The following is a 15148-nucleotide window of genomic DNA, read 5'->3' as shown; positions in this document are numbered from 1 at the left end:
AAGCATACGAACAAGGAAATCAGTCAATAATCATAGAAATCATCAAAACATGCATTAAAATTGCTTAGATAAGCCTTGGTCCTGCACTCAGCTCTTTGCAAAAGATGAACAGTCACGAAAATAGAGCAACCAAGGAAGAAACATGCTCTCCTATTACCCAACACGACGTGTAACACCTTACCCCGTGGGACCCTTTGCCATGTGGCACACTCCGCCACATGGCAACCTTACAGCTTGCAGCGCATCGACCCTAATCTTTTTCTTGTGGGCTCAATCTGCACAGTCCTCTAGCCCGCAGCTCTCAGGCCCACCAGGTAGGTTATTGGTGCGCCTGGCGTTCCTCGAACCCAGGTCCTCACACTCTTTTGAAAACCGCACCACATATATAATCAATATTATTTCAGTTCATTTGCGTTTTTATTATCATTTATTATTATAAAATAAATAAAAATATATGTTTGTATATTGAACATTTATAACTTTTTATTTTATTATGAACTCTACAAAAGTAATTTTCATTTTTTTAATATTTTCATTCTCACATTCTAATTATTTTAGTACAAATTTAATAAGATTTCAAAGTAATATTGGTTACGTTTCATAAATAATATATGAAAACATTTTATTACTAACCCTTTTAAAACATTATAAATTTTTGAATTCAGTATCTCAATAGTAGTTATTATAAAAGGTGTACTTTTGAACATAGATAGATTAGGTGATTTCAAAATATCATTTTCATATACTTTTTAAAAAAAATACCCCATTTTCAAACTTTATCAAAAAACCACTAAAAATGTTGAAATTTATCCAAATATGTGTGTAACCTTATAAATATATACACAAATTACCTTTGTATGTGTATAAGATTTTATATATCTTTCATAAATAACGTAAAAATAACTTATAAAAACCTTATGAACCCTTTTAAAAACCTTTAAAAATTTATAAAAACGATTTAAAACCATTTCCAACATTTTAAAATATTTGTATTGAATCTCTCATTAGTAGTTATAGAAGTACCTTTTAAACTATATAAAACTTTACAATTTTTAACATTTAAACAGGGGTATTTTTGAAAATGGATAGATAAAGAGAGATTTTTGAAAAGGGCATACCAAAAGAGGTATTTCTCAAAATTCTCTAGATAAAACGCATTTTTAAAAATGGTAGTTCCCAAAATTTCTCATTTACTAAAATGTATAATATTTTAACTATTTGAATATTGATAGGGGTACTTTTAAACCGCTTGTTGTAATTTTTACCATTCAAATATTTGAACTATTTGGATATTTTAAGGTTCATAAATATATAATATTATTAATTATTAATACAAAATAAATAAATAATATATAATTATACTATTTATTGATAAAATATTATGAAATCCGCACCAAATATTTTTTCATCAATCAAACATTATTTTGTACCGCATATCTTGTATTAAACACACTTGTCCCCCAAATACTTGTATTCCGTTTATAGCGCAGTTGAACCGTACCGCACTATCAAATCGCTTATCCGGTACAGCTCAATCCGTTGTTTATCATTCGGACCCTAAGTCTCTAGTATACGTGGGGGTTTTCAAAATTTCACCCGCGTGCATGCTAGTTTCAAAACTTGCACTGAATGATAAAATGAAATTTAGAATAACAACTAAAACTATACACGCTTTGTAACCTTGACATGTAGTATGGATACTGATCGTATGAATGTCTAGTGAATCAATCAAATATTGAATATACTCCATATATAAACTCAGGCTACATTATGAATTATAATTTGGTAAATTAGGACATAACGAAGTAATATCGGGGCTAAGGATCCATTGTAAATTTGTAATCATATAATGCTTATTAAATGGTAGTCAATATAGTCCTCCTCTTGATGCATACTTGGCACACTCCAAGTTTTTGCCTTTCTAAAAGGGAAACACATAACTCATATAATCAATTCTTGAGAGGATGAAACTTTGACCAGAAAACAAATCTGATTTATAATTAAATTTTTTCATTATGATGAGCTTTTCTGATTCACCTATCTTGCAGCATTTATTGAGCGATCAAAGACACCAGTTTGAACGTACCGAAGCCGTATCTCTCAATCACGCTGTTGTTGTCTTTGCAAATATAAGTGTGCATGGGCGAGAAACACAATCTTTGACCAACGCATTAAACCATTATTGTTATCTATTTAAACAATCAATTATTTTATTATATAATTTCGGATCAGTTTGTATATATTCGAAGAAAAAAAATAAACAAATGTTATAGATTTTGTTTTTAATATTTTTGGTATTAATTACCGGGTAAATTCGATTACAAAATAATGAATAATTTAGTATTGATTTTTGGTATTTTAGATATTATCGAGTAATTCAGGTATATTAAATTAGTCTTATCTATAAATATTTGGTTCTTGATTGGTTTTTCTATCAATTATTTGAATTATTTGAACTTAAAAATTGTCGAAAGCGAATCCAAAAACTTAATTGCTATAATATCCGAATGAATTCTTCTAATTACTAAAACAACCCAAAATATTTGAACCAACCAAAACATAGCCAAAATACTCATACCTCTTTGATCGCATTATTTTTTTGTTAAATCTAATTACTAGGCTTTAGTACATCTCAATTAAACTTACGTGCAATTCACTGTCATAATTAGATGCGGCATGTATGTATAAAATACAATATAACTTTTCACCATTCAGTATATATATTGAATGGTGAAAAGTTATAATATTATATTTTGACTATACAAATCTAATTACAGAAACGAACTATACGTATGTGTGATGTAATATGAATATTTAAACAGCATGATGTCCATAATGAAAATTATATACACAACAACACAAAATGTACGTTATATTATTCGTTATGGATAACTCAAAGTCTCATACAATATACTAGTTGATCATATATTATATACTAGTTGATCATATATAAAGAGAGTCTTTAAAGTCAAGAATTCGACCATCAGCATATATAAATTAATTACTTAACTAATTCATCTTTTTGGCTTTTCGGTTCTATAAAAAAAAAAAAATAGATCCAAAAAATTAGTAAATATAAAGAAATATACCCCACATGCGTGGGAAAATTTGCCAATAACCATAATGCCATATTATATTTGATATTCGAAATAAGAATTTTTCTGTCGGGAGTTTGATAAACATACGTTGTGTTTACACTTCGTACAAATATTCTTCTTCCTATTATCTTTAATATCGCTAACAACTACAAGATCGTGGTAATTATTACAAAAGCATTTATAAGTCTCATTGTTTGAAAATATATTCCTCATTATAGTAATTAAGAACCCTAAAACCTAGCTAGCTAAAGAGTTGATATATTGCCATATACTTATATATTATCTTACAAATGATCAGAATCTCAATGGAAGATATATATTCGAACGCATCACTGTGTTCAAGATTGGCATATAAAGTGTAAAATTTATGGAATTAGACATTAAAATCATATGGTTTCATATGATAACGTTTGGAGCTAATTTATACTCAAAAGATAGCTCAAGAATATAAGTTTACTAACATAAATTATAAAAGTTTTGAAGTAAGACATATATATATATATATATATATATACGTAAACCAAATGAAACACCACTATATATAGCATATAAGATATTCTTTTTTGGGTCAAAATATGTATACATAATAGTGTTTGTAGTCTAACCTAAACATTATGAAATCTCAAACATATATGTGCTAGCTAAACTATTAGGAGTTAGAAGAACTATGATATACAGCCTATAGAATTAGAATATATTCAATTAAAAAATTTAGTGGGACTTCATTCTCTTTTGTTTTTATTTGTCAACAATGAGACTTCACTGAGGCAAAAACATATATATATATATACATATACAACTCTCAGATAATTCCAACATGCATTATACACTATTATTATCTTACATATAAAACACACGTATTAAAAAATGTAACAGTGTTTTCTCCTTTGGAATTTGGAAGTATCGCAAAGGTCCACGCGCATTAGAAGATACATTGTGAGGGACAACACAGAGTGACAGAGATACACATACATATATACACTTACACACGCGTAAGTTTTGTATAATTTGGGAATATTATTCTTTGGTGTGTGGAAAATTATTATTTTTTTAGCATATGGGTGGTAATATATAGTGGGTGCAGATGGAGACTATGGAATATATCACATCTAATTAGCTACTGCCACCTTAATCTGTAATTTGACAAAATTGTCATCTTATTTTTATATATAGATATATTCATCATAGAATTATGAAAGTATAACTAATTAAGAAAATTGGTGAAATAAAGATATCTTTGTGTGGCTTTTCAAAAAGCCAATAAACTATTTTCACATTAACTTCAAATTCAAGTTGGACATATATCTGTCTGCCAACTTTGGTTTTGGATTCTGCAAAGAGAAGAAACTTTTTTTTTTCTACTTAATGATTTATCTGTTCTATACATGTTTTTGAGATGAAAATTTACATTCCTTTATATTGTTAAGATTTACAACTCTTTTGTGTCCACAGAAAAAAAAAAAAAACTACAAGGCGTAAATCATCATTTTCAATATATGGATTGAGATTTTCAAAATATGATTAAAAAAAATTAACATTCCAAAAGAGTATTCCTTAATATCTTTGTTTGTCTTTGAAAGTGTTCGGACTTTTTAAATAAATACGACTATAAGAGGCATCATTTTGATTGGATGAAGCTATATATATACACTAATTAAGATAAGTTTTTTTCAGTTCTTCGAATATTTTTTCCCTTAAGCTAAAAGAAGTAGTAGTTTGACAAATTCCTACTCCCGTCTACATCTAGTCTTATTATTATTAGTAAATAATTGTATTAATGGGAGAATAATTAGATTATGCACTATCTTAATTTTCCTTTAAGCACTATTATTAGTCGGTATAGTTGAGTAATTTTTATTATACACAACACAAGTGACACCTTAATGAGATCTAATCTGTATGTACTTACAAGTTGCAAGTTTACAAAAGTTCCACTATAGCTAAGTAAGTGCTACATTATGCATTTTGACGTATAGTTAATGAGTGTGATCGATTTTATTTGCAAGTTATATAGATTAATTGCAAAGATATAAAACTAACATATCTATCTATACTTAAGATAGAAATATACACAATGAATGGTGATCTAAACTGAGGTTTTACCACTTAAGTTCAATTCAAGAATGGTTCACAATTACTTTCTAATAAATAAAAACTTAGAAAATTCTTTTTAACAAAAACATATGGATTATTGAAACAAGTTAATATATCAATCCAAAAAAAGAAATATGATTTATTACGATTACTATTTATTTTTTATTTCGTTCATTGTATACCGATGATTGTTTTTTCTTGATCCATGTTACCACAACAACTATAGTGAATATGATACGTAAATTATTTGCTTTGTGAAATGAAAAAAAAAAAGCCAACCAAAAGACCTTTTAAGACAAAGGGGAAATAAAACGAAGAAGAGCTTTCGTTAGTACCTCAAAAATCAAAGAAACCAATTTTTCCTTACTTAATGTGTCCAACGAGCTGACCAATTTCCACCAAACTTATCCTAATTATGTCCCCCAATTTAGTTATTAGTCTCTCTACTATAATATGATCGAGCTAACTACTTAAAATCAAATAGTATCTTTTTTATAAAAAAAAAAAGCTGAATAAATTGATATGGTTGAGAGAAAGTAGAAAGATAGCATTGTCTTCTTTGATTGTGTCAGCATAGATAGATAGAAATATGAAATATCGCACACCCAATAACTCATAAAGAGATAGCTCGACCACTGACTACGTGTCGTTCTTATACTTCTCGGACGACAGGGAGTTGTAACGTGCACCACGTGAAAATTTCTTTCATAATTTGACGTGCAAGTTTTTTTTTTCTTTCAGACTAATTTTCAAAACTTGTGAAAAATCATGTACGTTTATTACTTAAAGTGTTATAATTAATGATAACTATGATTGAATTGAAATAACAATTTAGTTTCATGGGTTTCCAATTCCATAACGAATTTTTCAACTACACTAGACTTTAGTTTTTTTTTTTTCCATAGTTGACATGGAAAATTTCATTTATTTCTTTTTTTTTTATTAATGACAGTCCATACAAGTCGAAGCCTATATATGTGGAAATTAAACTATTTTTTGCCTGTCGAAAACGATGTATATTATATATGGCTGTATTTTTCATACAAGTATCCAAATAATATTGTGTATTAAGAGCTAAGTATCAAGAGCTAAGTATCAAGGTACGAGTTATCCATAATCACGAAAATTTATAGAAATGTTTCGTACTTGTTCGATCATGCGAAAAACATTTATGAACCAGTTGTTATATAATTAAAGAGAATGTAGCCACGTACACTTTATAAAGTCGCATAGTTAGTTAAAAATATTCTAAAGCTAAGACTAAACTGAAGATTTTTCCAAAATACATCGATTAAATATGTCATGTCGTAAAGAAAACGTTGAAACTAGTGGGGATACGTCGATAATTCTCATACTAAATAAAGACAATAATATTGTAAAATTATGTTAAAGTTACTTTTTTCTTTTTTTTGGTCAGCTTCGGCCAAAATTGTTTTAATGTTCTGTCAATTTTTTTCTAGTAATTATAAAGAAGAAATGGTTTATAAAGACCAAAGTTTTTTTGGATACTTCCTATACCATTTCATAGAAATCGTTATTTCAAAGAGAAAAGTCTTACACAGTTCTACAAACTCAAGAATAGAAGAAGAAAAAGAGGCATATATATTACCAATATTAGGCAACCTAGAATAACCATTTGGCTTTTTGCATTAATTTTCTAACATTGTATTACTCGGGAACTTTTTTCTCTTTTTTTTTTTGTTGGAAAATTAGAGGTAATACAAAGCAAAAAAAAAACAGAAACTTGATTTGGAACCAATGAAACAAAAAAATATAGGACAAAATTTTAAAAATCACAAACGAGCCAAGATTATTTTGAATCGAGAACACTAGCCTATGTCGAAAATAATTTTTTTCGGATTAATAAAATATACAAAAAAAAAAAAATGATGATGGCGAATTGAAAAAAAAAAGTTGGTTAATAGAATCAAAAAGCTTGGTATGGTTAACATATTTGAGTAAAAAGATTAATGTAAGGATCGCATAAATATCAATTATGAAAAATAACACCAAAATGAAAGTAAAGGCACTCATCAGTTTAAGCAACCACAAGGCATGTCAGCAACCAAAAGAGTAGTCTCACGATAGTGGTGTTGTGTACGCGACGCTCAAATATGTTTCCATTGCGAGAACAATGTTGTTGATACTCGATCAACAACTTGTTCATAGAAACTTATGTAACTTATTGATTTTGTAGAGAATAAGCAACTCATATTTTTCTTATAAAATAAAATAAAAATTGAAGAGATAACAATAGATAACATTTCAGAAAATGACATTGAAGTTCTTTTTGTCTATTGGAAAAATGAGTTAAAACACGAATTTCACCATTTTGTCTTTGTCATTCATCTATTATATGGCATCCGTGATATTTTTCCTGTAATGTTTTGTTTTTCTATATGTAGATAAGTAATTGGGATTTTACAAAAAAAAAAAATGCCATTTTTCTAAGGAAAATCTTTTGTATATGTCATTTTTGCTCAAATTTATAGATTTGTAATTTTATAAACACTTAAAAATATTCATATTTAGGATTTTTTAATAATAAATACAAAATCATAAGAACAAATCGAACCAACTAAACTAAAATATAATGAGTCAAACACATTTTTTAATCGTACTTTTATAAGTTACAAATTGGTAAATCTATGTGAAAAATATATAAACACCAACACGAAACATTCTAAATTCATAATTTTTTGTTTTTTTTGTTAAAAACTAAATTCATAAATGATTCTAAGTAATTTATCAATTAGAGATTTAACACGTTTTTGTTCATTTTATTTCTCTATTACGCAACATATATTTTTTTTAGCTATTTATTTCATACAAGTGTCGGTACTCATTTATTACTTTTTATATCAATTATTCTTTTTGTGATTTCTTAAGTATGAAATGATCGTGTGGATTCGTTCGAAGAAATAATGCAGTCCCCATGAGCCGTGAAGCTTAGTAAATAATATGACCTCAATAACTATTCTTGCATATCACTGTTTAATTGGTTTCCATGTATCATTCCCTCTATGAATACTTCATTTATTGCTTCCAACAAATGGGTTGATAGCAGAAATGAGTCAAAGGGAATGATATCAAACCAAAAAAATCTCCATTGATACTAAATTGGCTTTCACATAGAAAATCAAATAAACTCGTTACTGCCTTCGTGATATTTAATCAAATAACTAAATATCAAAGATAAGAAGGTGTTTTAGAAAACTTCTTTACACCGAATTTTATATGAAAACAAATATAAGCGAGATGTGAAAACGTGGAACGGATTACTTCTTCAAAAGACTACTTTAAGGATTAATTGGAAATTAAATATAACAATCTTTGCCTAAGTGCGAATGTGGAAATATAATTAATCAAGCCGCCAAAGTCAATCAACCGTTGAAACAAAAATAAAATAAAAACGAATTTAGTAGTAGTAATAACACCGTAAAGGCATATATAAATAAAGAAAATTATAATAACGTCACAACTCATTTTACAAACGTCACTTTGTCATTCTCTTGTGTGTGTGTCTCTCTCTATATATACCACATTCACAATCTTCCTTTACTTACCATAAAACCACTTCACTCTACAAAACACACTTTGCCTTATCAACTCCTTCCTTATTTTATAAACTTTACTAATTGACTCTAAAGAAAAGCATATAAAACAAGTAAGTCCCTAAGATAATCATGCTTAAGATGGAGATTAACGGTGGGGTTGCTACACCTACTGCTTCAGCCGTGGCCGTGGCGGAAACCACCACTCCTGTTTCTTCCCCTTCTCCAACTTCTTCACCTCCTCCTCCTCCTTCGCCGCAGCAGCCGCCACAACCTCCGGTTGTTCTAAGCCCTTGTGCGGCTTGCAAGATTTTGAGGCGGCGGTGCGCCGAGAAATGCGTTTTGGCTCCGTATTTTCCTCCGACGGATCCGATGAAGTTCACAATTGCTCACCGTGTCTTTGGAGCTAGCAATATTATCAAGTTCTTGCAGGTATGTATTTTTTTCATCTTCTTTCTTTAATTACTTGCTGCTACACGTGTGTGTTTTCTATGTATATGTTACACGCACGTGTGTACATGAACCAAGATATTTCACATTTGCTTAGTATTTAATATCTAAATTATATTAACACCAAAGACAATATCTCTAGTGGGTAATAAATAAAATAAAATTTACTATACAAAGGATTTATAATGGTATCTAATAATTTAAAAGATCAAAAGAGAATGATGGCTTTGTTGTTTTGTATTAAAAAATAGTATATACTTTTTATTTACAAAGATGAAATCTGGTTTCCAAAATGTGAAAAGGAAGTTAAAAGTCTAGTTGTTGAACAATAATGGTTTCATAAGTCATGTGACCAAAACTAGACCCTACAATTGCAATGAAAGGTCAATAACAACCTTTCCTCAAAGCTATACTACATGCAACCTCATTAAGAAAATTTATAATTAAAGTTATATTAAAAAGAAAAAGAAAAAAAAAAGTCTATTTCAACAATTCCTTTTCATCCATAATTTGAAAAAAAAAGTCATGTAAGTTTTCTTCATGGTCAAATAAAATAAAAAACAATTTCACAATGTCAAAGATGAAATTTTAATCATGTCAAATATTCAATAATCCACGTTCCATGTCCAAGACTTTTATTTCCTCTTCTAGAAAGTAACGTTTTAGTGATAAATGATGTTTATGTATATAGGAGCTTCCTGAATCACAAAGAACAGATGCGGTTAATAGCATGGTCTATGAAGCTGGAGCTAGGATGAGAGATCCGGTTTACGGATGTGCGGGTGCAATTTACCATTTGCAAAGACAAGTAAGTGAGCTACAAGCACAACTTGCGAAGACTCAAGTAGAGTTAGTGGGCATGCAACTCCAAAGATCAAGTCTACTAGAATTGGTATATAAAATGGAGCAAACAAAGTTGTCAGCACAAGAGCAAGGACAACACAAAATGTCCTTTGAGAGTTCGTTTGAGAGTGGCGACGAGTTCATAAGTAGCCCCGACGAAGAGAGCAATGATTTGGGATTCCTTGAGGACAATAACAACAACAATAATTCATCCATGTCGTGGTGGGATCCTCTTTGGACATGATCATAACTTATGGTATTATTAGCTCACTTTAAAGCGCTTTAGTGGTTACTTCCATATGCATATTAAAGACCTAGGATATGATATATGCGGAGCCTTTTTTTTTTTGTTCTAAGTCAACCAATCATGTATAAGCACGTAACAAAACTACTACAAAACTTGTCAAACATTGTTACGTGGTAGTATCATTATGTAGGGATATCAGACAAAAGAGTTTGTATTAAGATTAAGATTCTAAGAATCTTCTCCTAACGCTAATGAGAAGGAGATAATTGAGATGCATTTTTATATATTTAATGTCTACACCGTTTTGTATACTTGTTATTTCGTTTGATAAATGAGAAAGCTTGTCATTGTTAATCTTTTTGATAATGCTCCGAATCAACATGCAACTACAACAAGTTTTGTACGTGGAACAACGTAACTCATCAGAACACACATGAGTGGGTACAGCTCTTGGTTGGATATCAGACGCGTGTTGTGTCATCCTATTTTGTATTTTGTGAAGATTATAAATAAAATTTTCAGGTTCTTGAAAACATAACAATGTGAAAGGCAAATTAAAACTCGATTCGCTAAGGACACAACTAAGACATGACACGTCTCTGTAGACATGTAGTGACTATACTACACAATTACGCGTTTTTGCTACATGTGACCACATCTATAGATATGTTTGATGATCTACGTATACGCACTCATGTTATATATGTGTGGACGACATCTAAAATTGTCAATAAGGTTACTGATGGAATTAACTAACAACCTCGATGTTAAAAAGAAAATCTAACAACTTTAATGATGGTGTTTTCAAGGGTAAATATTATTTGGAAATATTGACCTTAATCATTGTGTTCCTATTGAGAAGTTACATTGTCTCCTAAAATTTTCTCTTTAGATTATAATTGTGACCATTAGATTATATTATACATAGGGATGTACGATTATAACACATTCCCCTAACCTATAGAGAAAAACTTATAACAGTTTATTATGAAGTAAGTTAATTAACATAAACCCAAAAAAAAAAATGTGTTTACCGACATATGTCACACAACTCACAGTATGACCACGTTGACTCGTTACTATTCCTATGAATGGTCTAATTAAACATTCAACCAAAGAACAAAATCAATAGTGTGGTCCAAAATACTATTTTAATACAAGTTTTTACCGACATCATGTGCAACCACGTGACCGTCATTACAAGCAAAAGAATCTTATCTGCATCGTTAGTTCGTTATTTGTCGGCACGAAGTCGAAATGACTAATCTATTTTTTTTGGTTGATCGAAATGACTTAAATTATTTACTAACATATGACCCAAACGATGGTGGGACTCATGAGCTCGTAACGATCGGTACGGTAATTGTGTTTTCCTCCTTTAGTTCGAATCACTTGGGACAGGGATGGTGTGTGGTTTGGTCATGATCAGCTCACATGTATAAGAACGTACGTCCAAGTTTCCTAGAGATTATATTGTCCAATCATTTACGTTAATTACTACGAATGCATAATTATGTATATACTTTTTATTGATAATTATAATTAATATGCATATGGTGCATTGAAGAAATGAAGATAATTTTGTATACAGTAGTATATATTATATGAATTAGGTTTGATGGCAATTAGGGTATATAATTGTAATGATTACGCAAATTGGCTTTACTTTTTTTTTTTTTTCCCTAGTCCCTTTGTTATCATAAGCAGCCGAAAGGAAAAAAAAAACAAAGTACCTACCCTTCAGTCCTTGCAATTTCATAATTGGATCGGTTAGAGAGCCTCTTTATCAGTTTCTCGTAATTTCCTAACTTCCCTACTCATAATGCTAATGTCTATTTTCTTTTTCTTTTCAACATTTAGCCTAAACAAATCGGTGTATTAGCCAAATTTCTATTATTTAAATTAAGGACCGAAATTCGATCTCTTAATGGTATATATTTTCATAGATTTACCATTCAATGTAAGAGTAAAGTCACTTCACAAGTTTCGGAGATTTCTTATCACTAGATTTTAATCTTATTATTAGATTTTAATTCGCGGTATACCGCAAAACGATATTTTTAAATGTATTTTTATATAAATTTTGTTTGGTATATAAGATTGTAGTGCTGTATTTTGTTTGTTAATTCTATAATTTAACACGTAGAATATTTCATAATAATTTTTTTTATATAATCGTAATTTGATCAACTTTACTAAATAAGTATAATATTCAAAACAATGAAATAATGTTGGCATAATATCTTTTATTTAAGTCTAATTTTAAATTAATATTTTCTAAGTTTGACTACAACCCCTAAAAACATATATAATTATAATTATGTAATTTATAACTCGTTTCATCACACGATCCGTGTTACACAATTTACCTTAAAAATTGGTTATTTATTCGAATAACAAAAATTTAATTATGTAAATAATATAAAATAAAATATTACTTTCAAAAAAATACTTCAAAAATGTTAATATAAATTTATTAATTAATTTCTATTTTTTAATTTTGATTTTGCGTATAATAATTTGAGTATTGCCGTCTTTTCTTGGTTTCGTTGCCAACCAAAGTCTACAAAATATCTAAATCTTATACATGACTAATTAGAGGCATATTAGCATGCTGTGGCATTCTTAGTGGACCAACCACTTTATTATACTGATCTTGCATATCAGTAGATCACTATCATATTTTTTCCATATGTTGTTCTCACTTATACAGTAGTACTACTAGTTATTTCAAGTTATATCAGTCGTCCTAAATCAGTGTAGCTTGAACTATGCCTATTTGTGCATGTTAGGCATTAATATCAACATATCTTTATTCATTGGTGTTATATACTCTATGATTATGCGTAATGAAACTCTTCAAGTCTTGAATTTAAATCTTTGTAAAGTAGCTGAACAATGCCTATTTCTTGATTATTATTTTTTGCATTGATTAGTACAGTTTTAGACGATATGTTACATTGTTAACCGTGGCATGTTGGACTATTGATTAGTACAGTTTTAGACGATATGTTACATTGTTAACCGCAGTGGCGGAGGTAAGGTAGAAGTATGACTCTTGGTGAATTTTTCAAATTTGATAAATTTTTAGGAAAAAAAATTGACCCTTGTAATATAACACAATTGACCTCTATAATTTTTTAATAACACAATTAATTATTATAATTTGTTTTTGACTCTCATGATCTGATTTCCTAGCTCCGCCACTAGTTAACCGTGGCATGTTGGACTATTGATAAGTATAGTTTTAGACGATATGTTACATTGTTAACCGTGGCATGTTGGACTATTGATAGACTCGTTTAAAGAAAACTAAAAACATGTGGAACCAAGAAATGGAATGGTGAATACGACGCGCCAACAAGACTAAACACACAAATTATTTGTATGAAAGCTCTTACAACTTTATTAGATTCGGTTCTTACTCGAATTAAACTCATACCACGACAAAGTCTAAACTCATCTGTCTTTCTTAATCTATTGTCCATCCAAAGGGTACAAATTAATTTATATTCAAGAAAACAGTTATTTAGCGATTACATATTGCGATTGAAAATGTAGTCACTAAATATTGCGACCAAATGACCATTATCTTATTACTTAATAGCGACTGTTGTACGACCAAGTAATTTAGCGACGCATGGTTTGGCGATTACGTTGTTTAATGTATTATGTTACTTAGCAATTGACTAATAACTGTTTTTGTAGTCACTAATAATGTTTTCTTGTAGTATATATTATAAAATTAGTATTACTTTTCTACAAGAGTGTTCGCAGCCAATTTTGTGGTGCACGTATCTATAGTGGCCACACGAGCACACGGTTTGAGTAGTTTGTCAAACATATAATACGAAAAATTAATCAATATTTTCATTACTCGTAATTGTTGAAAAAGAAAAAAGAAAAGTATTCATCGTTTTTCATTTCCTTTTAGCTTTTCTCAGTCTTCGAAGTAGATATATGCAAGTGCAAAATGATAAGCGTGTGAAGGGGACAATGCCAAACTTGAATTAAAATGGCGCAGCCTTTTTTAAGTATTTGCATTATTCTCTTTTCTCATTGCATCCAAACCACATTGTTCTATTCATATTCTGATCTTTTTATTCTTCTTATAAGAATAAAGTGATCAATAGATTAAAAATAGATATACTTTGCAAAGTAAACATCAAAGACAATTCATTTTGACTATACAAAACTAAAGTATTCACTACAAATTTTAGCGACATTTTACATATGTTTTATTCTTGGATAAAGAGAATGAACTAAGTGAAAATGAAAATAAAAATAGAGGATGATTAAAAGAAATGAACTAAGTAGTTTTTTTTTTGCCAAAGGGTTTTAAGATTTTTAGTAGAAAACTTTTATTTTTTTAATAACTAAGAAGTTTTTTGCTTAGATTCGTATATCTTCTCGGATCAAAAATCAAAGTATTTGATATGATTAGTTAATAAGCGCTATTCAAACCATAGACATTTAGACTTGATTAAGGAGTCTTTACTAATTAGAGTTATCCACTCTTAGTTGTAGTTTATTAATCTAATAATTTTGTAAAAGAAAAAAGAAAGAAAGAAATTATATGATATAAATGATTAAGCTGCAAGACAATCAGAAAGACATTACGTGAAATATCAAATATGCATGAAGAGTTCAAAATTGAGGACAAATGTTTTTTTTTCCTGGTCAGCAAAATGAGACCAAATGATTAGTCATTAATGTAATGGAACATGAGTTATAATATCAAGTAGCCTTATACTCGATGTAGACCTTAATTTGTAGCATTATGCTTTGATCAGGTTTAGATTTTGTCACTGTCATTATGATCAACAAGTTTGAAACAAATATTCTATATATTCTTAATGCAT

At 29.3% G+C, this 15148-nt stretch overlaps 1 protein-coding gene across 1 annotated transcript; it reads left to right on the top strand.

Moving 5' to 3' along the window:
• The first annotated feature begins 8774 nt into the window (after positions 1–8774).
• Positions 8775–10621, top strand: LOC17889430 (LOB domain-containing protein 11). The gene is made up of 2 exons (XM_006294872.2): positions 8775–9178; positions 9888–10621. Exons 1-2 carry the CDS (start codon positions 8879–8881, stop codon positions 10281–10283), a joined length of 696 nt encoding a protein of 231 aa, XP_006294934.1. The 5' UTR covers positions 8775–8878; the 3' UTR covers positions 10284–10621.
• The last annotated feature ends 4527 nt before the right edge of the window (positions 10622–15148 follow it).

The sequence above is a fragment of the Capsella rubella genome, unplaced genomic scaffold (genome assembly GCF_000375325.1).
Source record: "Capsella rubella cultivar Monte Gargano unplaced genomic scaffold, Caprub1_0 scaffold_4, whole genome shotgun sequence".
NCBI classification, from domain to species: domain Eukaryota; kingdom Viridiplantae; phylum Streptophyta; class Magnoliopsida; order Brassicales; family Brassicaceae; genus Capsella; species Capsella rubella.
This window is presented reverse-complemented; position numbering and strand designations above follow the sequence as displayed.

Bases quoted from the DNA above. Each gene is read 5' to 3' on its own strand.
- LOC17889430 (XM_006294872.2), top strand. From the start codon at position 8,879: ATGCTTAAGATGGAGATTAACGGTGGGGTTGCTACACCTACTGCTTCA. The intron at 9,179-9,887 runs GTATGTATTTTT...TTATGTATATAG, and splicing joins ATATTATCAAGTTCTTGCAG to GAGCTTCCTGAATCACAAAG.